At 38.5% G+C, this 26744-nt stretch overlaps 1 protein-coding gene across 1 annotated transcript in view; it reads left to right on the forward strand.

The window, feature by feature from the left end:
• LOC113407210 (dihydropyrimidine dehydrogenase [NADP(+)]) overlaps positions 1-26744 on the forward strand; it is a 602627-nt gene that overhangs the window by 361820 nt on the left and 214063 nt on the right. Inside the window, exon 13 of the mRNA XM_026655393.2 lies at positions 1753-1968. Coding sequence (XP_026511178.1) covers positions 1753-1968 — 216 coding nt within the window. The remainder of the gene's footprint in view (positions 1-1752; positions 1969-26744) is intronic.

The raw sequence follows: 26744 nt of genomic DNA on the forward strand, positions 1-26744 counted from the left end.
ATCTTATGATACAGTTAATCCCAATATTGAAGCACTTGTTCATGTGAATAGTCCTAGTGGTTCTAAAGAAGACCTCTTTCAATGAGTATAGGTTGCAGCATTGAGTCCCAGGTACCCTAACTACCCCAGAGGTTGATGGGGTATCAACTGATGTTGGTTGTCATTTTGGAAATGGTATATTAACTCTTCTACCCCAGGGTGTTTAAAAATATGAGAACATTAATAATTAAAATGCAAATAATGTGTAGCCGCTAGAAACAAGATTTACACCAGTTTTTTTTAAATAGAGATCTACCGTATATACTCGTTCATAAGCCGAATTGTTTTAGTAAAAAAGGGAAGCACCAGAGAAGGGGGTCGGCTTATGAATGGATATAGAGAGGGAGAGGTGGGACACAGCCCCTCCCCACAACAGAGAGAGCAAGGAGAGGCAGCACAGCCAGAAGGGAAGAGGCAGGGCCAGAGTCTCTCCGCTTCTGGCCACGCTGCTCTCCCCCAGCCTCTGAAGCAGCTGCAGCTCTGGGGCTGGCAGGCTGCAGCCACGCCACTCGGCCCAGCCCCCCAGAGCAGGCTGTGGCCACGCCACCGGAGCATGCTGCGGCCATGCCACCCAGCCCAACCCGCTGGAGCATGCTGCGGCCACGCCACCCGGTCTGGCCCCCGGAGCAGGCTGCGGCCATCCTGCCCAGCCTGCCAGAGCAGCTCCAGCCAGGTCAGAGACATCCTCCCCTGGCCCTCCCCAGCTAAGGTGGGAAGGGATGGGATGGGGAGAGTGTGGGGGTCCTGGGCTGGGATGGGGTCATGTGGGGGGTGGTCACAGTGGTTACTCCCCTGACTCCCAGCTTCTCCCCCCCACCAAAAAAAATTTCCCCACCAGTTGCTGTCCCGGCCCATCAGGGTAAGCAGCTGGCGCGCCGGGACACTTTGTTTACTTAGGTTTACCGCCGTGCCTGCGGACGCTCGAGGTAAACAAACCATCTCGGCCCGCCAGCAGCTTATCCTGATGGCCCGGGTGCCGAAGTTTGCTGACCCCTGAATTATAGGGTCGGCTTATGAATGGGTTATAAAAATTTTCCATTTTTACTTATCCATCTTGGGGAGGTCGGCTTATAAACGAACCAGCTTATGATTGAGTATATGATATTTTAAAATTGCTGGGAAGCAAAGATTTTACTTATGAAAGAAAATAAATGTAGGTGTAAGACTGAGGCCTCAATTCTGCAAAGACTTGCTCACATTTAATTCACAGACTGTGAATTGTTACACTGTCTTCAATTAAACTTTAAGGGGCATAAATCTTTACAGCATTGTGATCTATAGTAGAATACTCACTTGCTCAGTCCCATTGCGTACCTTTGGAGTTCCTTTAGTCAATACTACAATGTCTAGGCTTCACAAGGCTTAGTTAACCATGGCCTTGGAACATTAACTCAGAGTGTCTTTGATAAAACTGTACGTATGCTTGTTTCATTGTAACTGTTGTTTTAAGAAAGTTATTTTATTTAATTGGTTGTATTTCAGAGTAATACACAGAAATAATATTTCAGCATCAACACCATGTTCCCTTTTAAAATGAAGATGTTTGATGTATGACATTTTGCCCATGGCCAGCTAAATGTTTTAGTCAGTTTTCATCACTGCAAGCATAAAATATTAGAATATTTTAAGTGTATGAGTGATTTTTTCCCTCATGCTAACAAGAAATTATATAAAATTCAGATGACAAAAATATTTGTATATTTGTTTTTACAGTCTTTATACGGTGCTGCAGTTTCTACTACTCCAGAATTACCTCTCTTCTATACTCCTATTGATTTGGTAGACATCAGTGTAGAAGTGGCTGGACTGAAGTTTCCAAATCCCTTTGGTCTTGCCAGTGCAACTCCAACTACTAGTTCCCCAATGATTCGAAGAGCATTTGAAGCAGGATGGGGATTTGCTCTGACCAAAACATTCTCCCTCGATAAGGTAAGGAAATATTTTAAGGCGTATGTAATTTCATGGTATGTTCTAGTCATGATCTAAATGTTTTGAGAATATAAATAAGTATTAGATCCAGTCAGCTAAAAAGCTTTTAGGGTTCTATTAATATTCTACCTACTTTTCCACTATTACTACTCAGTTATTTGCTTCTGGTAGTACCCATTGAGTGCTAGGTGCTGTAGAGCAGTGCTTCTCAAAACCGGTTCGCCACTTGTTCAGGGAAAGCCCCTGGCGGTCCGGGCCGGTTTGTTTACCTGCCCTGTCCGCAGGTTTGGCTGATCGTGGCTCCCACTGGCCGCGGTTCGCCGCTCCAGGCCAATGAGGGCTGCAGGAAGGGCGGCCAGCACATCCTTTGGCCCCCGCCGCTTCCCGCAGCTCCCATTGGCCTGGAGCAGCGAACCGCGGCCAGTGGGAACTGCGATTGGCCGAACCTGTGGACGGGGCAGGTAAACAAACCGGCCCGGACCGGCAGGGGCTTTCCCTGAACAAGCAGTGGACCGGCTTTGAGAAGCACTGCTGTAGAATCCAAACAAGGTACAGCCTTCATTCCAAAGCATTCCCAGTCTATAAGAGACAAAATGAACAGATAGACCAAGTATAGCAGGAGAGGGTTCTGATTGCTTAATAAAGGGGGAGGTTGGCCTCCTTTTGATAAAACAATGTTTGATAACGATTTGTTTCCATTTTGCTGATAATACATAGACTATCCCCATTTAACCTGCAGCCTTACCATTACTAATCAGCTAGTTTCTTTTAGGAATCATAATGGAAATGGGTCTTCAGGCAGGATTTGAATTGAACAGCTCACAAAGACCTTTCCACATGTAAGGGCTATCAGGATGAAGTCAAAGAAATGATTGTGTGAGCAATGGATTTATGTATCTATGTAGCTGTTGGAATCACTAGGGGAGTTTAGGAATGGTAGCAATATAAGATAAGACAGAAATATAGGGACGAGCAGGGCTTTACTGAAGGCCTGGAATGCAAGGACAAGAAGCTTGAATACGAAGCAGAAGGAGAGCAGAAGCTAGTGTAAGACAAGGTCAGAGTAATGGCCAAGGAAGATGATCTTAATGGCAGTATTTTGTACATATTAGGAGTGGTTACCATGTGTGTTAGGCCAAGAGAAGGAGGAGGTCGTAGCAATCAAGTTGGGAAACTGAGGGACTGAGCAAGAATTTTAACTGTAAACACTGAAAGAAAAATACAAATCTTAGAAATGTTTTGGAGGAAGAGGCAACACATTTTGGACATGGCTTGACTGTGTGGGGAAAGGAAGAGGGAGGAGTCAAATATGAACCCCAAGTTGCAGGTCTGAGTAGTATGGAGCATGGTTGTGGTGTTGAAAAGCAACAGAGAATAGGATGGACTTGAAATGAGCTTGGAGGAAAGATAAGGAGCTCAGCTTTGGCCATGTTAAGTTTCCTGTGGCAGTGAGAAGATGTCAGTGAGGCAGCTGAGATGCAGAATTGGATGGATGGGGACATATCAAGAGGAAAGAGTCAAATTTGTGAGGCATCTCTGTAGAGATGGTAGTTGAAGTCATATGAGTGAATGAGTTTATCCAGAGAGAGTGTAAAGTGAGAAGAGAAAGGGAGCAGTGAGAGTGTCCTACCATGCTTCATTACAAAATATGTGTGGCCAAAATTTGATCTCAGTCATACAACCAGTATGAAGTAACTCCATAGAAGTCATTGCTACTTTGGATTTATACCTAAGTAATGGAAATCCAGAACTGGCCCATAGAGTACAACACATGTAGAAATTTTTTCTTATTGAAACATTTTAAGGGAAGAGGTTTAATTGAAGCATACCCTGTCATCAGTGTTTGCACAGAACTCCCTGTTAATTTCAGTTAATTCAGTGCCTAAGTTGATGGCAGGATCCAGCCAATACTGAGAATTGTTTATTAATCAGATACGCCTACAGCCATGTTACCTTGCACTGAGACTATATCAGATCTCATAAGTTAAGCAGGTGTGAGCTAGGTTAGTATTTGGGTAGGCTTCTTTGGAGGAACACACGTTACAGGAAGTAGTGTTGGCCTTTCACTGGCACTTTTGTCAGATTCAGTACTGAACCAGTGACTTATCATGGGGCTCCTGTAGTCATTGTGCTGCTAGAGGTGAGGCTTTTGCTTGATGTCTTTCAGATCAGATGTTCAGTAAAACCAAGGTTCTGAAGTAGTCATTGAAGATCCCATGATATTATTTTAATATAAGAGAAAAGGAGGTTGAGCAAAGTGCCCTTGACTCATTCAAACTTGGATTATTAGAATCTGCCTAGGTAAATTTCCCTGGAAGTCTTAGTTTGATATAGTATTATTCATTTCTGGCCCTAAGCTCTGGAGTAGCATTGCTGTGTGCTATAGAACAATTGTCATGTCTCACCCAAGAGCTGGCTGAAGTGATTTTTATACCATTATATTTTTTACAATACCTCCCAGAGGTGTTGAGCCTTAATGTTTGTGATGTGCTTTGAGATACAGAGATGTTAGGTGCAAAAAGAAATGCAATTGTTTCTATTTATGTAAACAACAAAATGTTAATGCTGTTAAACTACTAAAATATTTCAAATAGGAAGACAAGTTCAACAGTTCTTATTTCAACAATGAGTAGTACACAGAGACTCAGTCTGTTTAACACTTGAACAAATAATCAGAGTTTAGTCTGGAATAATATAGGTCAGTATAATGTACAATTGTCTTTGATCTGTTTGTTTAGTTAGCTTCTGATTACACTGATATAAATCCTGTGCAATGTTCAGAAGGGAGCTGGAGACTCTTGGCCTGTAGAACAAGTGTAAGTGGAGGTTATGTGTGGGCATAAGTAAAACTGTGTGTCACTCCTCTGCATGGAGTAGAAGACTCAGACTTGGCTTTGTGCACCAATTTACTTATGCTCATACATGTTGGGTAATAGGGGGTTTGCTGGTGTGAGAGTGTTGGCATGTCCAAGAAGACATGAGCTTAAGCATTATCTTCAGAAAGCAAATGAAATCAGCTTTACCTGGCATTTACATACAATGCTCTGCACCTGCCCTATGCAAGCTCAACCCTCTAATGTTCATTTTTATATACAGTAAAGGTAAGTCAACACTGGAATAAAAAATCCGTGGCACAGCCACAGCCGGCCCTGCTCAATTGACTCAGGCTTGAGGGGCTCAGGCTGCAAGGCATCACATTTAGACATTCAGGTTTGGGCTGGAGCACAGGCTCTGGGACCCTCCCGTCTTGCACAGTTCCACGGCTTGGGCTCCAGCCTGAACACGAACATTTACGCCGCAATTTTACAGCCCCACAGCTGGAGCCTCATGAGCCTGAGTCAGCTGACCCAGGCCAGCCATGGGTGTTCAATTGTTGTTTGGACACAAACTCAAGAGCCAAGCATGAAATAGCTTCTGGGGCTATGGAGAGTTCTGCAGCAGCAGAAATGGTTCCCTCTTGCAAAATCTATGTACCTCTTAGTAGTGACTATATAATGCAATTCCAGCATCATGTGGCTGCCAGTGACTTCCCCTGTATCAGAGATATAGTCTGTGTGCCAGCACCTGGGAATGACAATGGTGTCCTTTGGTACTTTATTAAAAATGGGTGAGGTGAGGCAGATTCCCAAGTTGACAACTGTCATGGAGTGCAATCAGAGAGAACAGCAGGGTGACAGTGAGAGAGATGGAAAAAGAGTACAGTTGCATCTGAAGCCTTAGCCCCAGAAGGACGGAAAAGGCAGGAGCCAAGATGAAGATTTGTGGCACTTGGAAGGCAAGGGCCTCAATTTACGTAAGCTTTACTTCCTCTGCAAGCAGCTCATCAACTCCCCAGCATGGAGTGCTGCTTCTTTTTTTCCTTTTGGTTTGACTTTGTGCAGAAGGCCAGTATGTCTCTAGACAGGTTCACCAATAAATGTGGCCCTCCAAGCCTTGGGCAGCCCAGAAGAATGGGTGTAAATTTTTTTTGGCCAGAATTCCATTCTAGAACACCAGGGCAGCCACTCCTACAACCAGTGGGAGCCATCCAAGGTTTCTGTATCCCCTCTTACCCAAGGATTTTTGGACAGCAGATCTGCAGACATGGTGCCACAGATAACATAAGAACATAAGAACGGCCGTACTGGGTCAGACCAAAGGTCCATCTAGCCCAGTATCCTGTCTACCAACAGTGGCCAATGCCAGGTGCCCCAGAGGGAGTGAACCTAACAGGTAATGATCAAGTGATCTCTCTCCTGCCATCCATCTCCACCCTCTGACAAACAGAGTCTAGGGACACCATTCCTTACCCATCGTGGCTAATAGCCATTAATGGACTTAACCTCCATGAATTTATCCAGTTCTCTTTTAAACGCTGTTATAGTCCTAGCCTTCACAACCTCCTCAGGTAAAGAGTTCCACAAGTTGACTGTGTGCTGTGTGAAGAAGAACTTCCTTTTATTTGTTTTAAACCTGCTGCCTATGAATTTCATTTGGTGACCCCTAGTTCTTGTATTATGGGAATAAGTAAATAACTTTTCCTTATCTACTTTCTCCACATCACTCATAATTTTATGAGTGATGATGCGTCTGTTCCTCCAAACCCAGAGCTGCTCTTGCCTCTCCCCTGCAGTACCCCATGTGCCACAGAAAGCAGCAGCACTATTCCGTGTCATGTAGTATTAGGTCTCTCCCCAAACATTGCCCCACCCCCCGTACAGCAGAGCCATAGTAGTTCCACTGTGCCTAGGGCCTTCTGTTTGTGGTGTATAGGATTCAGTCCTATGTGCATCATGACATGTGTTCTTGTGCAGTATTGCATTATAATTGTAACATACAGACGATCTAATGTAAGTCATATCTGAAATTCTCTCAAAACATTTATGTGCTTAAATAGATGCTACGGTAAATATTTTAGAAGGTACATGTTATTACAGTGTAAAACAGGTGTTAATTATAAACTATTGGATTGTGATATATACATATATGTATATAAATGTAAAATTCATTGATGTTTACAAAATCAAAGTACAGTATATCTGTGAATATCTGTACTAATTAATATCAAGTATCTCTGATCTTTTAAAGAAACAGGGATCACTAATTCTAAAGCAGATTCTCACTGGGCAAGGAAAACAACAGAGAACAAATATGCCCCATCAATCACACTCTCTTCCTTGTCCAGCTATACTGAAAGAAGGACAGGAGACACTTGATATGGATTTAATCAGGCCTCAACTTTCTTATTACATGTCTGGGACTGCTTAGCAGATAAAAGTGTACAGTGCAGGTAAACCCTGTTTATCTTGTAATTACCCTGGGGGGGGGGCTTCCACCAGCTCCCCCTCTTTTTTCCATCCAGGTCCCTCCAGCTAATCCATTGCCGGGACCTTACCATCCATCCCCCCTCATAGGAGGGGTAAGGTGGGCTATAAGAAAGGGGGGAGTTCAACCATAGGAGCTCCAAACCCCACACCATTCCGTTCCTTTAACCAGCACCTCCTTTTTAAGTCCTTTACCTGGCTATTTATCTGGTCACTGGATGCCTTCCCTATGGAGTACCTGCACTGGACATCCGCCCCACACTTACCAAATAAGTTGCGACATATAGCCTACCACCTTTTGTGCTCACCATAATAGGTGTTCCCTAACACCCCCTGTGGGGAAGGCGAAAAAACCCCACTCCACCAAAGCCAATATGGTGGTGAGGGAAAAATTCCTTCCCAGCCCCCCTAAAAAGGAGCGACTAGCACAGTGCCCACAGCAGGTTCAAACCAGTAGTGCAAGTAAAACCCATGTCTTACCGGCACAGGGGGAGAAGGAGGGCACCAACTAAGGGGTGTACATGACCTCCCCACATGACCCTCTATGTGACTCTTCACCGCCCCGTCCCCAGCCGGGGGCCCCCACGCTCTTCCCGTCCCCTCTCTGCATCCATTCCATGTTACTCAGGGTGGGGGTGAGGGATTCTGTCCTCCTCCTGCTGCACTGAAGACAGGGCTGGGGGGGTGAGGCAGTGGGGGAAGGGGCAGTACAGCTGCCAGAGGATCTGCCAGCATTCTGCTCCTTTCCCTGCTGCCCCTCCCAATGGGGAAAGGAGCAGAACCCCCAGCCCTCTCCTCCGGCCGGGCTGTTGCTGTTTCTTTCTGGCCTATTTGCACTGCTGGTTCAAACTCACCTGATAATCACACCTCAAGGGGAGGGAGGGTGAGTGCTGCCTTGACTGCACTACTGTCTTCCTCCGGGAAGCCTGCACAACGCCCCCTCCTGCTTTCAGTATAGGGTGGTCATTCTCTTCTCTTCCTCCAAATTTCCTTCCCTCCCTAAGGTCTGGCTGAAATACTATTTTTGTCTTATTCAGAGCTTCAGTGCTTCAAAGTTACTATGTATAAATTCTGTTGGTAAAAAGTTAGAGGAAAAAGGTGGAGGGAAGAAGATAAAATAAAGTCCACATAAAGAATTCAGTTACTAATAAACCTATTTAAAATACATTTACCTATATTCATATACCAATCATTACTACTTTCAGAACCATTTCTGAAAAGCAGATAGCTACCTGCAATGGGAGAAATCTCTTAGCTTAATTAAAAAGAGTATCATCTGCTGATAATTCTTAATAAGTCTTGATATATTGGAGGGCTTTTTTTTCTATCTGGATATTGCACCATACATAGAAATGGAATTTCTCTTAAATCAAAATCTATAGTCAGAAAATGTATAGAAGACTATTCTTTAATTTTTTTTTAAATGAAAAGTTGAGACATCTACTGTTCTATCTAAATTAGAGTTCATTTTTAATATATTCTATTGAAGAGTTTGTATCAAAATTTGTAATTTTTTTTAAACTATGGATTCAATTGTTGGGGTGGTTTCCTTACTTCACTGTATAACTAAAAGAGCAAGAGAAAAAAACAGAAGTGGAATGGCAGAATGTTCGCTTTGATTTTTAGATGCTTCCTTCACTTGTAAAAATTTAATTCTGATTAATCAGAGACATCTGTCTTTACTCTGTTGTGACATGCATTGATTTGTGATGCTGTCACTTTCAATAACCTAGAAGCAGTTGCCTTTATTAGGAGTACCAGCAGAAATAAATGTGTAGACTAACTTCCTTCTAAACCTCCAATATTTTTTCACTTTGTATGCTGCAGGTTGCATTGCCAGTTTTAAAAACAGACTAATGATTAAAAGTGAATTAAATTTCAACTAAAACATTATATTGCAAGAAAATTTTTACTCATCAATTTATATCTGTACAATACATAGTAATAGATTCTACAATATATTTTCACAAACCATATCTAAATGAAGGATGTTGTATATTGTGCATTAATTTGACCCAAAAATACTATATTTCTGCATGCTGTTATTACACACACTGATTCATGCTTCAGCTAGCTGAGTATGTGTACATTTGTACTCCATGTACCTCTCTTTATAATTATAGGTGGTAAAATTGTACTAGAGTGACATATTGTTTTCCATAACATTAGTATTTCACTGAAGTGAATCTGTGTTAAAAACATATATATATTTTTGAATGATATTACAACACAGTAATTTAGATTAAAGTAGTTATATGTATGGTGCCAAGCCAAAAAACTATTTAAGATGTATTAAAATGCAGAACCTTGACATTTGAAATTCTGATGTTCTTAATATGACAAAGGTTATTCTGTGGAGTTTTGCTATAATATGAAATATTAATATTTCACAATACAGTTTTGATGAAGTACAATTTACCTAGCTTGCATATGATAAAGAAATTAAATGCTTACCAAGGGAGTTCAGCGAGAATTAGAGCCCTGCCTGAACATCTGCTTGAAATTTTATTATCCTGTCCTACTGACAGCATCCCTCCCTCATTGTTTTTCTAGATTGACAGCTGAATATTGCATTGATTTCTACAGCAAATATGTTTAGGTGAACTATGTTTCCTTTTTTAGTAATTTAGAACATGCTTTTGATTTTCATCCTATAATTTTTTTATATGCTCTTGACATTTGTAGATGCCAGATTGAGGTCTAGTATGCTGTAGCGAAGATAGACCATTGACTTGCTGCGAAATGCCAGTTGATATCTCAGTAAACAGAAATATTACTATTCTTTATTGTGTGGCCTGTATGGGCTTTCTTTGGGGAGACAAATGATCAGATTGTTAATGTCAAATATAAAAAAGATGGTTTGGCTTTCTACTAAATAACATCAAGGACAACTTTTATTAACTACATTCTTGAACAAAAAAACCCCAGCATTTTACTGGATTTCTTAGCACACATAGCTTGCCTCTGACTTGAATTATTTATTGTTTTACAAATGCTCAAATGATTCTGAAAATATAAACTGTGAATTTGAGAAGAGTTGCAATGAGGAATATTGCATTCTATGGCCGACTGACTGATTTTTAGATTTAGATTTTTAAAGTATAGCAAAGATTAACAAATGAAGTAAAAATTATCCTGGGGACATAAAATAATATGCAATTATTATTAAACAACTCACTGTGTCTAAAAGATTCTATTTATCTTGTATATTTAAATAGAGAAATGTTACTCAGTTACAAAGAGAAGACGTTCATGCTGAAAATCTGAGCAAAAGGCAGGAAAAAATGTCTTTCGCATAATCTTTCAGTAGCTCATTTCCCTGGTAGGATCAGTTTAAGGGCCAAATTCTCTGCTGTGCCTGGCAGAGTTTACAGTAACATAGAGGCTTGCTTTTTAAGGCATGTTAGATGCTGTTCTCAACTCTGACAACTTTAACTGCCCCAAAGATCATAGTGCCAGCTGACGAATGCCAGAGTGCTCTGCATTCTGGCTAGTGCCACACCCTCTCCCCCCTACCCCTCTTACACCAGGGGTTGCTGGGGCATGGCATAAAGGCCAGCTATGTCACTTCTAGGCCCATTAGGATGTAAGAGGATGTAGCCTATCTCTTGCATATCTGTAGCAGCACAATGGAAGTAGAGGGACCAGGGAATCTATCTGTGAATATTTAGTGTATTGGGTATTTAAAAAGGAGGAGGACCTAAATTCATCCCTGGTGTAACTCCACTGAAGTCTTCCTCCTACTGAGGTGTAAGTATTGATCCTACTCCTTGAAGTCAATGGAAGGGGGGTGACTAGAGCCCCATGTTTTTAAGGATAATTTTTACCATTAATGAGTCAGATGATATTGTCTATCATTTTGAAGCGCTGAAGATAGTAGAATATGTTTGTAAAAAATCAAAATTCAGAAGTCCTTTAAAGAAAAGAAAAATCCCCATTTGTAGAATGGATTTCTCGTGGTGGCATTTACAGTTTTATGAACCCAAATAGCCACATCCTGGTGATTTTGAAATATTTTGCAACTGCTGGACAATGGGATGCACACAGCACAAAACCCACAGAGAGGAACTCTGCTATTCCCATAGGAAGATACACAACTCCATGACAACTCTTCAATGAAACACAAAGTGGGATGTGGCATGTCAGGGTTGAGGTCAGTGAATCTGTACACATCATAGCTCCACAAGGTCAGATTCCTACAAGGAGTGGGATGCCAGGCTGCATACCCTATTTACCTTCTCTCCCCCCCCCCCAACCCACTGAACCTGAGGTAGCAGCCTAAGCCGGTATGCTGGTTACTGTAAATTGGGACAGAAGATTCAGTCCCTCAGCCCTGTGCATTTTGAGCACATTTTTCTTTTTCCCAAGTTTTGACTCAAAAAGCCCAAATGCCTGGCATGAAGAGGACCTCCTCAAGGCTGCAAGCAAAACTGACTATCAGTGGCAAGTTGTGTATATTTTTAAAAGTAGTGAACAGTTTCCTGGATTATTTAGTTTTGAATAATGCTTTTTAGGTTATGTATTTTCTTTCATTTAATCAGTGGTTAAGGCCAATGGGCCAAATTCAACAGACAGACTTTTATTCACTCACACAAAGTCTAAATTTGGCCCTTAAACTTTAATCTTGAAAGCCTTTGGCAGCTTATAAATCCTACTACATTCTAATAGAAGAGTTCATACATTTGAATGAGACTGATTCTGCTCTCACTTACACTGGTGTAAATCAAGAGCTATTCTAGTGAAGTCCATGGAAGTACATCTCTGTAAAACCATTGTTATGAGAATCTAGTATTGAATGTTCTGCTAAACACATCATCAATGCATAGGGTCCAATCCTGCCAGATACCTACACTAAATACTCCCAATGACTTCAGTAGGAGTTTCATGTGAGTAACAATGCTGCAATCTGTCCTACATAATATATGACATGCCCAAAATGGAAAATGTTCAATAAAGATGCAATTTAATAATTTAGTAGCATTAGCAACACAAGTAAATCTTTACAATTAGCTAAATCTTGGTTAAAAGTCCCAAGCATTTCCCCACAACTTCCTTTTTTACGAATCATCTCAAACTAAACAAGCTGGATATTCTTGGATTACCTTTGTAGAAAATAACTGATTCTTCCTAAAGTGTATGCCAAGTTTTTTTTCTAAAATGGTTACAGTGGGTCTGATTTACTGAAGTGCTGAGCACCTGCAGCTCCTGTTGACTTAATTTGGAGTGCTCAGTGCTTCTGAATATTAGGACCAGTTAAGGTGACCAGATAGCAAGTGGGAAAAATAAGGACACTTTTTTTTTGGGGGGGGGGGGGGAGGAGCGGCAGGTATAGTTGCCTATATAAGACAAAGCCCCTAATATCAGGATGTCTGGTCACCCTAAGCCCAGTATCTTGAAAAACACAAATGTCTAACTTATTAAATTTTGCAGATCAGCTACAGTAAATTCATATCCTATAGGGAGACTTACAGCAATCTTGACAAAACCTGAAATAATATTCTATAACAAGGGATTTCAGTTAAAAATACGGGATCTACTTATGGTAGAAATTAACAGGGCTTATTTCTGAAATTTAGATTTTTTTTTATTTTAATTTTCTTAGTTCAACATTTTGTTGAACTATTTTTTGTTTGTCTATATTGATATGTAGAGTTTTTCATATCACAATTCATTTAAGCTTTTGCTTTTGGAGTAACCATTCTGCCTTTTATCAGAACCCTTGAGGTCTGTAGTTTTAGCCAGGATTCATATGGCGCATTACAAGATATGGAAGTTTTCCCCAAACTTTTTTTAAATCAAGTACCCTAAACAAACTTTTTCACCAGTTTGTTTAGGGTACTTTTTCCATCATTTTTACACATCCACATTTTCATGTCCATATCAAGTCATCTATCCTGCAAATGCTTATGTACTTGCTTAACTTTAGACAAGTGAGTAGTTCCATTGACTTAAAGTTAAGCAATTGTATAAGTGTTTGCATGGCTAGGGACTAACATTTTATTTTTACTTTGTATCATTTTAGCACTAAACTTAATTTTAAAATGATTTGTAATGTAAAAAGTATTGGTATCCTTTTGGTTGAATTATTTTTCTTTCCAGCAATATTTTTTTCTTCCCTCTCTTCTGGTCTGTTGCTTCCCTTCTCTTCTGGTCTTGTCTGTTGCTTCTGTTTGTTAACAATGTTTAACCCCCTACATCTTTACTCTCTCTGCTGACCACAGAAAAGAAGGAAAAATAATTAAGTGACTCATGTGACAAAGGAGATGGCCTAGATGTTGCTGTTAGCCATAGTCTCTTCTGCAAACTCAGCTACCCAAGTTTTCCTTGTTTCATCCAGCCACTTTCAGACTACCATAACCATGGGCAGTCTGAGAACTTCCTTGCCCATTCCATCAGGTGTGTTATGGAGAGAAAACATGTGCCCCCTAATTGAATGCACAATACATTCCACACAATGGAGCAGATCATGTCTGTTGAAATATTGTGCCAGTTTAAACTGTGATTTTAAACTGATTTATTCACAGTGGTTCAAAACCCTGTGTGGGTACACTTAACTCAAAGTAAACCTGGTGTAAATTGATTCAGTTTGCACTGGTAAATTTACAGGCATAAGCTAAACTGATGTGACTAGTTTTAAAATGATATGTGTGTCCACACAGTGGTTTTCAGTGATTTAACTAAATCAGTTTTCACACCGATTTTATTGAAGTCAGTGCAGTTTCTGTGTGTAGACTAGATGCTTTTCTGCAAATTTATGTCATTCCTCTTAACTCTTGAGTAATTTCCCAAATGAATTAGGCTAAACCAAATTAAGGCCACTTTAATTCTGAATGAGTGTGTCCATGTAGGGGTTTAATGCTGTTTAACTAATTCACTTTTAATTCATATCTTTAGCTAATTTGGATTAATTTTCCTGAATGTCCTCATAGAGACAAGCTTGCACTGACTTCAATAACATCAGTGTGAAAACTGATTTAGTTCAAGTCAGTGAAATCATATCAGTGTAAAAGCAGTGTTGTAAGACATAGGAAAATTAAGCCCTTGCTCTTCTACATTCTTTGCTGGCACACCTGATACTGACATTGGTGGTTTTACTCCGGGTTGTCATTAGTGGGAGAGCAAAATGAAGTCCCATATTTTTTTAAAGACCTGAAGCACTGCATATGTTAAAATAACTATAGCTAAAGTAATGTATTGTGTTAGTTCATTCTAAACAACACTTCCCACCAATTTTCAATTCTGATTTGCAACTTTCATTATTTTTTATCAAAATATTAATATAATGTGGTCATGGATTCTGGAGTCTGTCACACAGTCAATGTGTGTGGGATTTGCGTGTGTAAATCCCACTGTTAATGGTAACAGGAGGTAAATATGTACATCCCTTACACCAGGTTCAGCGCACTCATCCAAAATACTACAGTCATAGCAAAATACAATTTATAATCCATAGAAGAAGGAAAAAAACAATCTTAATGTTGCCTTAGCATGTGCATTTTAATTGTGTTTAATTACACTATCACGTAAAATTTCTCAAATGGTACAATATAAGGACATACAACCTTAGATTCATATGTGTAACACCTTGTCATTTTTGTTCCATTTACATCCATTTTACTTATACTGATATCATTGTGTTATGCCCCAGTATATATCTATTGTCTCACTTTTTATATCACAAAGGTAACCTAACTACAAAGTACAGACTTGAAATTCAGAGTATAAATATAAACATAAGTAAACATAAACATAAAACAGTAGCCACAAAACTAACTTAGCTATATATTTAGATACCATCTACCAGGAAATTTTCACTGTAACTCTATATTGTATACTTAATATGTAGTAAATACATTTTACTCTGTATTTTTTCTATAAATTACTGCCAATGCCTCTGTTTGTCTGGCGTCTGCTATAATTTAATGCACTATAAAGGGTTTTACATGAAATTGTCACACTAAAACATGCTATAAGTAAAAAAGACATAATAATGTTTCCCTAGTTTCTTATTTCAGCAGGTGGCCTTCTAGTACTAAAAAATTCAAGCTGGTAAACAGTTCAATAAATGGACAAGCTACATATTGATTTTTTCTCTAGTTATGTAATATTATTCACTTCTTTTTGTCCAGAACTCTGTTGTACAGGGGTTTGAGAGTGCTAGAAACATGGTGGTGGTTGTGTGTTGGAATGTGCAGAGTAGGGGAGGCTGTCACAGCAGTCAATAAGATCTGAGAGGTGTTGACTAATTGCCTGCTAATTACACAGTAAATTGTCTAATTAAGCTGATGGTTAATTAGGGTACGCTTGCACAGCAGTCTTGTGGAATTTTTGTCTGATGTCTGGGAAGCAGCTTGTGTAATTGGCAAACTGGTAAGGACTGGCAGAGAACATGACTAGAAAGCACACTGCCAGTAGATGACAGAATAAGGATGCATTTGAACAAGGGTTGTCAACAAGAGTTGTCATGTGAATACTGAGGATTTTGTTAGCCTTCTACAGCTTTATGGCAGTGGGCAAATTAAGAAATGTATCTAAAAGCTCTGGAAGCTCTGAATAAAATAAGGCGTAAGTTTTTAATTTTAAGAAATATTAGTGTTTTGCTGTTTTCATGTTTTATCCGGCATACGAGTTTATATATAAAAATGTCCAGTCTGCACTTTTATTGGACTTTCCTTAAAACAATGTTTAAGAATCAAAATAGATGCAAAAATATACCGCAATTACACTGTTACACAAGTGTATTCACATTGTGTGAAATGTATTATAATAAAATGTTGTGGGGAGTCAACCACTAGAGTAAAGCTAAATAATCTAAATAGACATTTGAACATTGTTATTGCACTGTTATAATATGAATATGTCTTACTACTGTTTTTTACAAAATGATGTGATTCTCAAGCTTATAGTTCATGTGTATGAGCTATGCATAAATATAGTATGGTTACTGAAACAATCCAGATTCCATCCTAACAGCCTTCTGTTGAGATTTTAGTATTATGGATACACAATATTCTTTATTTTAGAAAAAACTCCTTTTCAAAATTCTAGTTAAAGTGCTATGGCAAACCTACCTGATTTTGCTTATACAGTGCTTTATTAGGGCTGATCCAAAGCCCATTGAAATTAATAGGAAACTTCTTCAGGGCTGAAACATACATGCTGAGTTGAGGCCCCCAATTCAGAAAATCATTTAAGCCCATGTTTTATTTTAAGCCTGTGAGTCCCAATAAAATAAATGGGCGTACTGACATACTTAAAGTTAAGCACATGCTTAAGTTCTTTGCTAAATCAGGGCTTTGGCATCATGCAAGATTGAGCCCTAATGCAGTGCACCGATTTAATTTAGTCTTCTGTATTAGCAAAAAATAAACAAACAAAACCCTTCAAAAGCATCATGGGACTGAATGCAGAAAATCCAAACATTCTAAATTAAATTTAGAAAAGATATATAATTTCTTCAGAATAATTATTTGTATTTAGTAAAATTTAGCATGCCTGGTAATTGCTTCATAGTCACAGCTATGCAATATGATCTTGAGGGTCCTCATCTATTCATTTTTGCATATACACAGTATATAATAATCCATACGAATAATTCCCGTTTCTGGAGGAGTGGAGTAGTTTATCTTATCATAGAGTAATAGAACAAATTCAGAAATTAACATGGCTGGTGAGACTATTGAATTTTCTTCAGTCAAAACTGTGAGTTATATGTTACCTATCACCTGGCAAAACAGGTGGTAACCAGGTAATAAAGTGTAATAATCAGGCTGGAGAAGACCCTAACATTTTTATTGTAAGGGATTGTGTCATTGGAACTCCTTCCATTCTGTGACTGTTACTTCTCTCTCCCTGAATATGCACAGTTAGTGCTGTGGCTCTGTATTGCAAGCTTCCCTTGCAAAACTGTGGAATACTGTATACTTTTTTCCTTGGAAAAATATTTGAGCAAACTCATAGAATAATGGCAGAACTCCCATAAAGCCATCCATCCATCCTCAGGGCTCTACACAGCTATTTCATGAGGTCAGCAACTCATTTCCTTTGAGGAGATGACACATGTAGTTTTCCTCTTTTGTCAATATTTGCACAATAGAGGATGATAGTTGAATTAGATTCTGATTCTTTGCATAAAATCAAAGAGAGGATCAATTCTTTGATAAATCCGAAGGGTCCTGATAAGGGCACACCAGCAGGCAATAAAAGTTGATGACTCCTTTAAAACAAAAAGCCTTTAAAATATTATATATTTTATTTCTTCTCAAAATTGTGAACTGTATATTTTAAACAATACTTAGTGTAGTGCATGTTGAGGACTGGGTTCAAGACATGGTTCATTGGCAAATCCAAAATATAAATTTAATTCTGGGTTGAACTGAAAATTATATTTTTGAATGTTTGTCAAATTATTATTTTGGATTGAACGAAACATTTCATTTGAGCCAAACAAACAAAATGTTTCATTTAAACTTTGAGCAATTATTTTTATATTTTTTAAAAAATAAAAGGAAATTTCCAAACAAAAAGTTGTTTCAAATTGAAAAATCAAAATGTTTTGTTTTGAAAATGTCAAAACAAACACTTTCATTTTGGGGGGATTTTTTGTAAGTTTTTTTTTCCCCACAACCAAAACAATTAAGCAAAATCAACATGAATTCATAACATTTTTCAGTGTATTTGAATATGAATCCCCTCTCTGCCCAAAATCTTCACTCATTTCTACTGGTTTCTTTACTGTTTGAGAAGCCCTTCACCTTGGAAGGTCTGTTAATAGTGGTAAGTCAAATTTTTATCCCATCCCCAGTTTCAAATGCATTTTTCCTTATTTTGTCACGGGAAGTGTTCCTTCATGTGTATAAGAAACTGTTTTTTAAATCTTTGATAGTAGAATGCCGGAGCTCACTCTGCCAGTTTGCCATCAGACTACAGAAACTGAAAGCACACATTGCAATCATCATATTTACTTTCATTTTCTCTAGTGTGGCACCAAATGGAGGTGTTGCTCATGCATTTCACTTTCTGAAGCCAGAATAAGTGTTCAGAGGATAATTGTTCCTTTTTTGCATCTTTCAAAAGGAACTTTTGGCATATTCTAAAATGAACCATGGTTTAATAATTCATGGGAAGACTGAGAAAGATGAAGCTGGTAATTCATGTAATATAGTTAATGTATTATTTTTCATTCTAAGATACAAAACCCAACTGCAACATCAGTGTCTTGGAATAACAACAAAAAGTTATTTTGTAGCTGAATTGCTGCTCCTACAAAATGTGAAGTAACTCCTAATTTCTCTAGAAACCATTGCTAAAATTATTCATATTTTTACAAGCAGTTATAAAGTGCTCATCATTATATTGTCTATGCACTTAAGTTGTTTAGATTGAAAGCAAAACCATTTCCCAAGTACCAATTAACAAATTTTCCCTCAGTGCAAAGCGCTTCACCTGTCCCCTTTCTTAACTATACCTCATCTTAAAATATAATAGAGAAATTCATGTCAGCAAACTGGCGTTCTCAGATGTGTATTGGGTAACTGCTTCTTCTCTTTGGGTGTGCCCTGTTGTGGGGTTCTGTAGGGTTCCATCTTGTCACCCCTCTTAAGGAATGTATGTGGGTATTAGAAGGAATAAGTAAAGAGACATGGGTTGAAATGTGTTCAGTGTGCCAAAACTCACCTTCATACCTCTCAGCTGATTCAGCTGGAACAGTCCTTGCATTTTTCAGTGTTTGGGGAAGACACAGGCATAGAAGACAGCAAGCTGGGTGAAATGCCAATCCAAACATGACAGAGGTGATGCTGGTTAGTTGAGAGAAACATCTAGAGGATATGTCAGGAGAAATATCAGCCCCTTTGACTGAGGGTGTGTGTCAACCAGTTGTGAATGAGGTTCACAATCTAGGGATGTGATTAGACTCCCTGCTGCTGTTAGAAGATCAGGCAGCAGCCTCAGCTAGGATGGATTTTTCAGCTTCTCACAGCCAGAAGACTGCATCTATTTCTTTTGGATGCGGACCTGACAACAGTCCTCTATACATTTGTTATTTCAAGATTAGACTACTAATGGGGGTGACTTCTTAAATCTATCCAGGAACTGCAGCTGGTGCAGAATCTGGTGGCCTACTTATTAAGTAGTGTGTCAGTTTGTGAGCATATTGAAGCAGTGTTCTCTGATCTGCACTGGCCTCCTACTGGTTTCCAGGTTGATTTTATGGTTTTATTCTAGTTGTACCTAGAAAGCCCTAAATAGCCTGCTTATCTAAGAGATCATCTTTCTCCTTTCCACCACAGTTGTGGTCAGTGGATGCACAGTGCTAAAGTTCCACTGGTGCAAAAGAGAAGGGAGCTGCTGGAGGGAATTTACCAGATGGCCCCAGATCTTTAGAGCTCTTATACCTTCACTTTGGTCCATAACGACCTGAGTATGTTAACCTTCAGAACATGCTGCAAGGTTCATCTTTTTTCCTTATTTCTCATGGGGTTTGGAAAAAGGTGAAGTTGGGATTCTGGTGGGGGTTTTGCTGATAGGATTTATTATTATATTTAGTTGCTACAAGGAGTAGTGCTTTTGGTAGTCAATTGATGACTCTATTATGTATGAATTGTACTTTTAAGAGTTTGTCATTGGTGCCCAGAATCTGAAATGGACATTCTTGTATGCAGTTAATACAAATCTCAATAAAAAAAAATTCTTTTCTCTGATTCTCATGGCATATTTTAACTGTGATGAACTGTTCTACATTCATAGATCTCTCACTGATGTCCACAGGGGTTCTGGACATCAGGGAGAGCAGAATACTGGAGTCCACATCTGAATTTTCTACATGCATTTCATAGTTAATAAAGGACGTAAATATTACATTACTTATTCCCAGGGGGGAAATGCATGTACCTGGAGCGAAGATTAAACAAATCTATCAATTATTTCAACCAAAATATCTTTTAGAATTTTATTGATTTCTCAGGAAAAACAAGGACTGAAATAATTTAGTCTAACCCAAGTTATCGGTCTGAACATAGAGGTAACTGAGTGGAATTTAATGGAGGTCACACTAGGTGATCTAGATTGTCTCCTGGTCCCTTCTGGCCATAAATTCTATGAAACTATAAAGCAACTATAACCTGCAAATTCCAAGTAAAGCTTAACTTTAAAAATCCCTAAACAATTACAGTCATGCAAATACAAAGCTATGTTTACACAAGCACCCTTAACTCTGCCCTTGTAACATCAATAACTTTTCATTCAATTTTATAACTGTTTTCCTAGTCACAAGTTTTCAATACTCAAAGTGATGCTCTGTCATCATGGTAAAATTTGTTCTTTCTATAGAGGTGTCGTGATCTCTGCCAAGGAGATTTGTGTATATACTCCAGCTCTGTGTCTTATGACTTGTACATGGAGACTTTGGGACCAGAGGTAATGACTGCCCTCAATACGTTTTTTGTTTGTAAAAATACATCTTTTTCTTGGGCTATGTCTGGCTATGATGAAGGCTGGAGTCTACGCAACCACTCTGATTTAAGAATACGATATTCAATAGAGCTGGTCAGGAATCTTTTGGCAGAACATTTTTTTCACTTGGAAATGCTGATTTGTCAAAACCAAAAGTGTTGGTGGGAAAGGAGTAGTTTTGATCAATTTCCCATTTCAGTATTTTTTCAAAGAAATTTTCAAAATAGTTGTTCTGAAATTTTGTAAATGAAAAGTTCTGGGATTTTTTCTAGTTTGAAGCAGTTTATCGTTCTGAGATTTAAATTAATTATTGGTTATGGTCACAGGGTAGATTAATTTGTGGGTAAGGTTATGAATGGAGTTTATGAACCTTCAAGATGGCAGCGCTAAAGGGAAAAGTTACGCTGTTTAGCTGACTGTAGCTGGTTATCTGTATGCTGTTAAATGTGTCATGAGTTCTCCAAAATGAACTTTGGAATTTCCAGACTAACCCTTGAATATATTAATAACATAGCTTTCTCTTGGAGATGTTTTTGGTTGAGAAAGTAATAGATTATTTCTCTAATCCAACAAACAAAGTTCGTCCCTTGGAATTTCCTTAGGTGTCTAATAATGTTGAAGAATTGCTCGATAGCAGCAGTCACTTTTCAGGCTATGTGCAGACTATATCTGCCCTTGGAATCCATACATGGGATGGACCTCCTTTATTATCAGACAATCTCTACAAGTGGCTTTGCTCCCTCCTATTCTAGACCCCTTATCCCCAATATGGCTCTCTCTTTCAGTTCTTCCTGGTCTGAACATACCTGATTAATTTACCCACTCAATCTGATTTTTGCTTGTAATTTCTTCCATAGTGGCCATACTCATATTGGTCATGCAGATTTCATATAATGTGTATTGGGTCACACACACTTTGCAAAGCAACCATCATACCGTAGGTCATGTGTATTTATGCAGCATATATTGGATTGCTGTGTATTTATAATACATACTTTCAACTGCTTCATGTGCATAACATATGGAGACTTTACTAGACATGGGAAAAGTGTTCACAAGTGGTCTAGCCAATGTTTTCAGATGTTAACATTAGAGATCATGCATAAATAAATGCAACTTAATAATATGACTTCAACTGTATTATTCACATTCAGTATTCATGTTTACTGTGAAATGTCTTTATATATTTAACTGGTCATAGACAAAAATATCAAGTACAACAAAGAAGCACATTTCTTAGAAGTGCTAAAATGAAGGTTGTTGATTTTAAGATGTTTTGTCCTAGATGGGTGATTGGGGGGATGGGAAGAGACCAAACCAGCATTTTTAGCCAATCCATGCTTGCATTCATGCATCTCTTCTGACTGGAGCTTTCCCCTTTGGTGCCATTAGCATTTTCATTTCGAAAAATGACAGTCTGCAGTGGAAGCAGTAAAAATGTTCAACCTGTGGTTTAAATTATTGATTTTTTTGAATATTGAAGCTGTATTTCAAATGGATTGTGCAAGAGTTACTCTGGTTGGGGGGTTTCAGAGGTAATTTGATATACAAATGCCTGTGTATTTCAAAGACATTTCAGTCTTTTGAGTTTCTTCAGATGATCAGATGATAAAATATTTTATTGTCTTCTGAATCACACAAGCGATAGATACAAGTGCTGCTTGAGGTTAGCACATTGACTAGCATATAAAACTCCTGGTGATTTATTATGTGTACTCAATGTCCAATCAACTGACAAAAAATAGCTCATTTATTTTTAATGTGGTAACTTATCTTCGCTTAAAAAAGAAAGCAAGTCTTGATATGCTAGGATTGATGATTTAGAACAGAAAAATGCTCTGTTATCCATATAGTTGGTTAAATATTCAAAGTGATATCTAACAAGGAGAAGGTGAGTTTATGGAATAGATTCTGGTGGTGGTGTTTTTTTTTGTTTTTGTTTTTTTTTAATGCAGATGTGCATGTGTACTCTCAAACAATTTGTGTTATATTAACATGGAGTAGAATGGCAGCAGAGAGATATAAAAGTCCTTTTTTTAAGTGTCTCAAACAGTCAGCACTTGCATTTGTATAGGAAATATTTTGACAAGGAGTAGGATTACTGATAGCAGTGTGTGTACTGGGAAGGTAGTTTGCTATTCTCAGCATGCTTCTACTTCTGGGGAAAAAAGCTACTTTAAAAAAAGTATATTACTTCACAAGGGGTCTGATCTTGCAATCATTCCATATATGAAATGCATATGGAAGTTAAGGGGAGTTTTCAATATGGATTGATTGCAGGATTGGGCCCAATTAGGTACATGTGGCATCATCTTTGTGATACAAATTATCACAAAGTAACAGGACGTCACACATTTAAAATAAAAAGTGTGGGTTTTTTTCCTTCTCAAAGGTGGTAGTGGGTTGTATAAGTGCAGTACAAAAAGTGGTTATTATAGTAAAGGAATTTCCAAACAAGTTCTGAAATTAGGAATCTCATTTTCAGCATATATGTACTTTGAATACACAAAGATGATTCACAGAAGGATGTGACCTAAAGCTGCCCATTGAACACCTGACTGGCTTACAGACCCAGTGATAACTCCAGATTGCTGGCTAAAGAATTTGCCAAGTGTTGTTCTTGGGGAAAATATACTTCACTACTTTGCACAACAGTCTACAAAAATCATTTTTAGTTTAAAGTAAACTATGACTCAAATGGCAGCGTAAGCCCTCGTGTGGCTCAGGGAAATACGGCTTAGGCAGGTAGAGATTGGCTGCATCTGGCAGCTAAGTTTATTGCGCCTTCAAAAAAGGAGAAGAATGCAACTTCTCTTGTGTGCTCTTGACCACAATAAATGTAGATGGGACAGGAGCCAGACCTTGCTCCCAAGGTAGCAGACCAAGGTAGGTATCCACTTCCTTGACCAGTGCTGGAGACCTATGCTTGGAATCCCGCTCTCTTGCTTATATCCTGTTCTAATATGCATGCATGAGGATCAAAATTGGCCTCATTGTTTTCGAAATCGTGGTGACATCATAGTCTTAGAATAATTCAATTTTCAGTAAATTTATATAGGTAGATATTTTAAAAGAGTACATAGGAGTAAAAGACATGTTTTGTTTGTATAACTCTCATCTAAGCTTTTAAAATCAGTCTCATGGAATATAAGCCATATATGCAGTAAAGCAACTAAAGAAATGTTCACTAAAATGATAATGATATGTGGAAAACCTTAGCAAGAGCACATTGCAAATGTTTTTTTATAAAGAACTGAATATTGAGCTGGGCATCATCTTTTTTCACCAAATACGTAATGGTCCAGATTCCCTGCACATTTAAAGCCCTTTGTGCTGGACTGAAACAAAAGAGCTATAAACCTGGCTGATCTGGAGATTCTGCAGGCATGAAGTTAGTGAAATCTTGGCCTCATTAAAATCAATAGGAGTTTTACCATTGACTACAATAGAGGTAAGATTTCATCTGAGGAATTCTCTGCTGATGTAGCTGTTTCCTGTACCATTGGTATAGGGGAGTGAATTGGGGGTGTGACCTGAGTGGCCCTTGATGGGTTACCAGCAGCTCAGGGCAACAGCCAGTTGGCATAGTCTACAAAAGTCTTAAGAATACCCTAAGATACCCTGTGGGCTGAGTTAGAAGAAAACCGTCTGGGATTAGGATCAGGGAACCCTAGCACCTCCTTTGTGACCAGTGGATGTTAGATGAAGCTGAGAATCTGGGCTCACATTTAGCATGGAAATTCCTGTGTGTATATATTCCAGTATCTTTTAACACCTATGTATATAGATTCCCATCTTATACTTGCATTAAAAATGTGCATTAATAGCCAAATCTGGGGATCCAGTTTCAGCCCAGCATGCAGGATATATCTGCACTGAGACTGAGAAAAGGAATCCTGCACCCCAGACTGCAGAGCCTTCCTGAGTCCTAACGTTCCTTAGGCACCGGGAGAGAGGAGGGGAGGGAAGCCGGCTAGCCAGGCGCCGCCCTTCCCTGGTGAACCCATCCACCCCTAGCCATCTTCCACAGAGCTGGACTCTAAGCACTGCAGGTGGTACACACATCCTGTGCAGCCACCACACACCCTGCCCCTGCTTTGTGCAGCAGCGCTGCACTGGTTCCACTGCCTCGTGTCCCTCTAGCCATAAAGGTGAGGGCTGATTTTTGCCCCCATAATCCTGTTTTCAAGCTGATGAGTGATTAAGAGTCCATGTTACGGTTATTAACAATGATTACAGTTAGAACATTCATTTATTTCAAAGTGTGTGAAATATGATTTAAAAGCTTTTACAAATTGCTTCATAGAAAAATAACTACAAAAGAGTCTTTATCTTTCACTCATATAAACTGTGTCTTAATTTTATCTCTTCTGGTAACTAATTATTGATTTATTATGTTAGATTAGATCTACTGTGATTGTTATGTCAACTGTTTTCATCTTTACATCATTATTAAAACAAAATAAAAACAGGCCATTTTGTGGGCAGTACTGGTTTTTGACTGTGCATATTGCAATAGCCAATACATAAGGGAAAACATTGCTTTATTTAATGGACTTTTAAGTAGATGAGGCCTCTAGCCAAGATCAAAATCTATAATAAAGATCCTCTGTAACAGCAAGTATTGAATTAAAATGGTTTGAATCTCTTACAGAATGTAGAAGATGCTGGATTAGGATCAAGAATCAAATTAGCTGGGATTGACATTTTCATGGTTTATATTTTCCACAATTATGTTAAATATGCAGCACTGTAGGTAATCAGATTCAAAGAACAGTACTGGTAAATGGCCCAGTCTTGCAGTCCTTTCCCAGGGAAAACTCCCTTTGGCTTCAATAGGAATTTTGCCTAAGGAGGGAAGAAATGTGTTTAAAACAAATAAAGATAATTGAAAATATTGTGATATCAAATTGGAAGTTTAGTGAATAGCACTTATACAAACTTATCATGGGAACATGGAAATATATTTCTTCTACTACACCAGGCCCTCCTACCTTTCCAAAAGTCAAATCAAGACCTTGTTCTCTGTAACTGGATCTGGTTAAGTACTGAAATGAAACACATGCCAATTTAAGTCATTCCCAACTGAATTTATATATTTTACTCAGGTTTCTCACCCTAAATATGTAATGATGCTAATCTATGTTTATAGAATGTAAACATTCTTAATCCTTGGTGGAAAGAGAAAATGCTGCAGGTACCTATGAATTATGCTTTGATATTTGCAAGTCATCCCCTGCAGAAAATTTAAATAAATATATGCTCAGAAGGTAATGCTGATTCTCTGTTTAATTGCTTCATCCAGCAATAAAAATATTTTGGATTATTCACATATTTTAAAAAAATAATTGGTCATGTTTTAGTGTCTGTAAATCCCCAACATTGATTCTTTGTGTGCTAGGATTTTAACAAGGGTTGTGCTTTTTTTTCAAGATTTCTAATTTAGATTATTAAAGAAACAAAGTTTTCCTTCTCTTGAAATAGAAAGTCTCTCTCTCTCCCCTCCCCCTCTCCCAGAGTAATGGAATGGACTTGATTTACTAATAGCAATCTGGAGGAAAATATTTTAGTGATGGATCACAATTTACTAATGGGGTTTTACAAAACAGCCTCTAGGAACAGCTATAAAAACATTGATTATATGGCTTTCCTAAGAGAAAACAGTAATTAAAATTATGCCACAGATTGGATCAAGATGTGTTAATATTTAATTAGGCAATAAATGAGCCTGGTACAGGTGTCCAGAGTTGATGACAGGAGCTTTGCTAATACCTGAAGTATTTTCTTAAATAAATAGTTGCCTCTGTTTTGTTTTTTTTAAGTATGAATTTTGATGTTTAATTTTCTGATATTATAGCTCTTCGGTTTGTTTTCCCCCCCTAATTTCCACATCTATATGTTAACCATTAAATTTTGGATGCTCGGAACTTATCCTTTAAAGAACGCTGTTTCTCGTTGCTAATCAGTTACCATTCCAATTATCTGCTTGTCATGGTTAGAGAGCTAACTGCTTCTCTGTCC

This window comes from Terrapene carolina, unplaced genomic scaffold (assembly GCF_002925995.2).
Source record: "Terrapene carolina triunguis isolate 2854851 unplaced genomic scaffold, T_m_triunguis-2.0 Scaffold210, whole genome shotgun sequence".
Lineage (NCBI taxonomy): Eukaryota > Metazoa > Chordata > Testudines > Emydidae > Terrapene > Terrapene triunguis.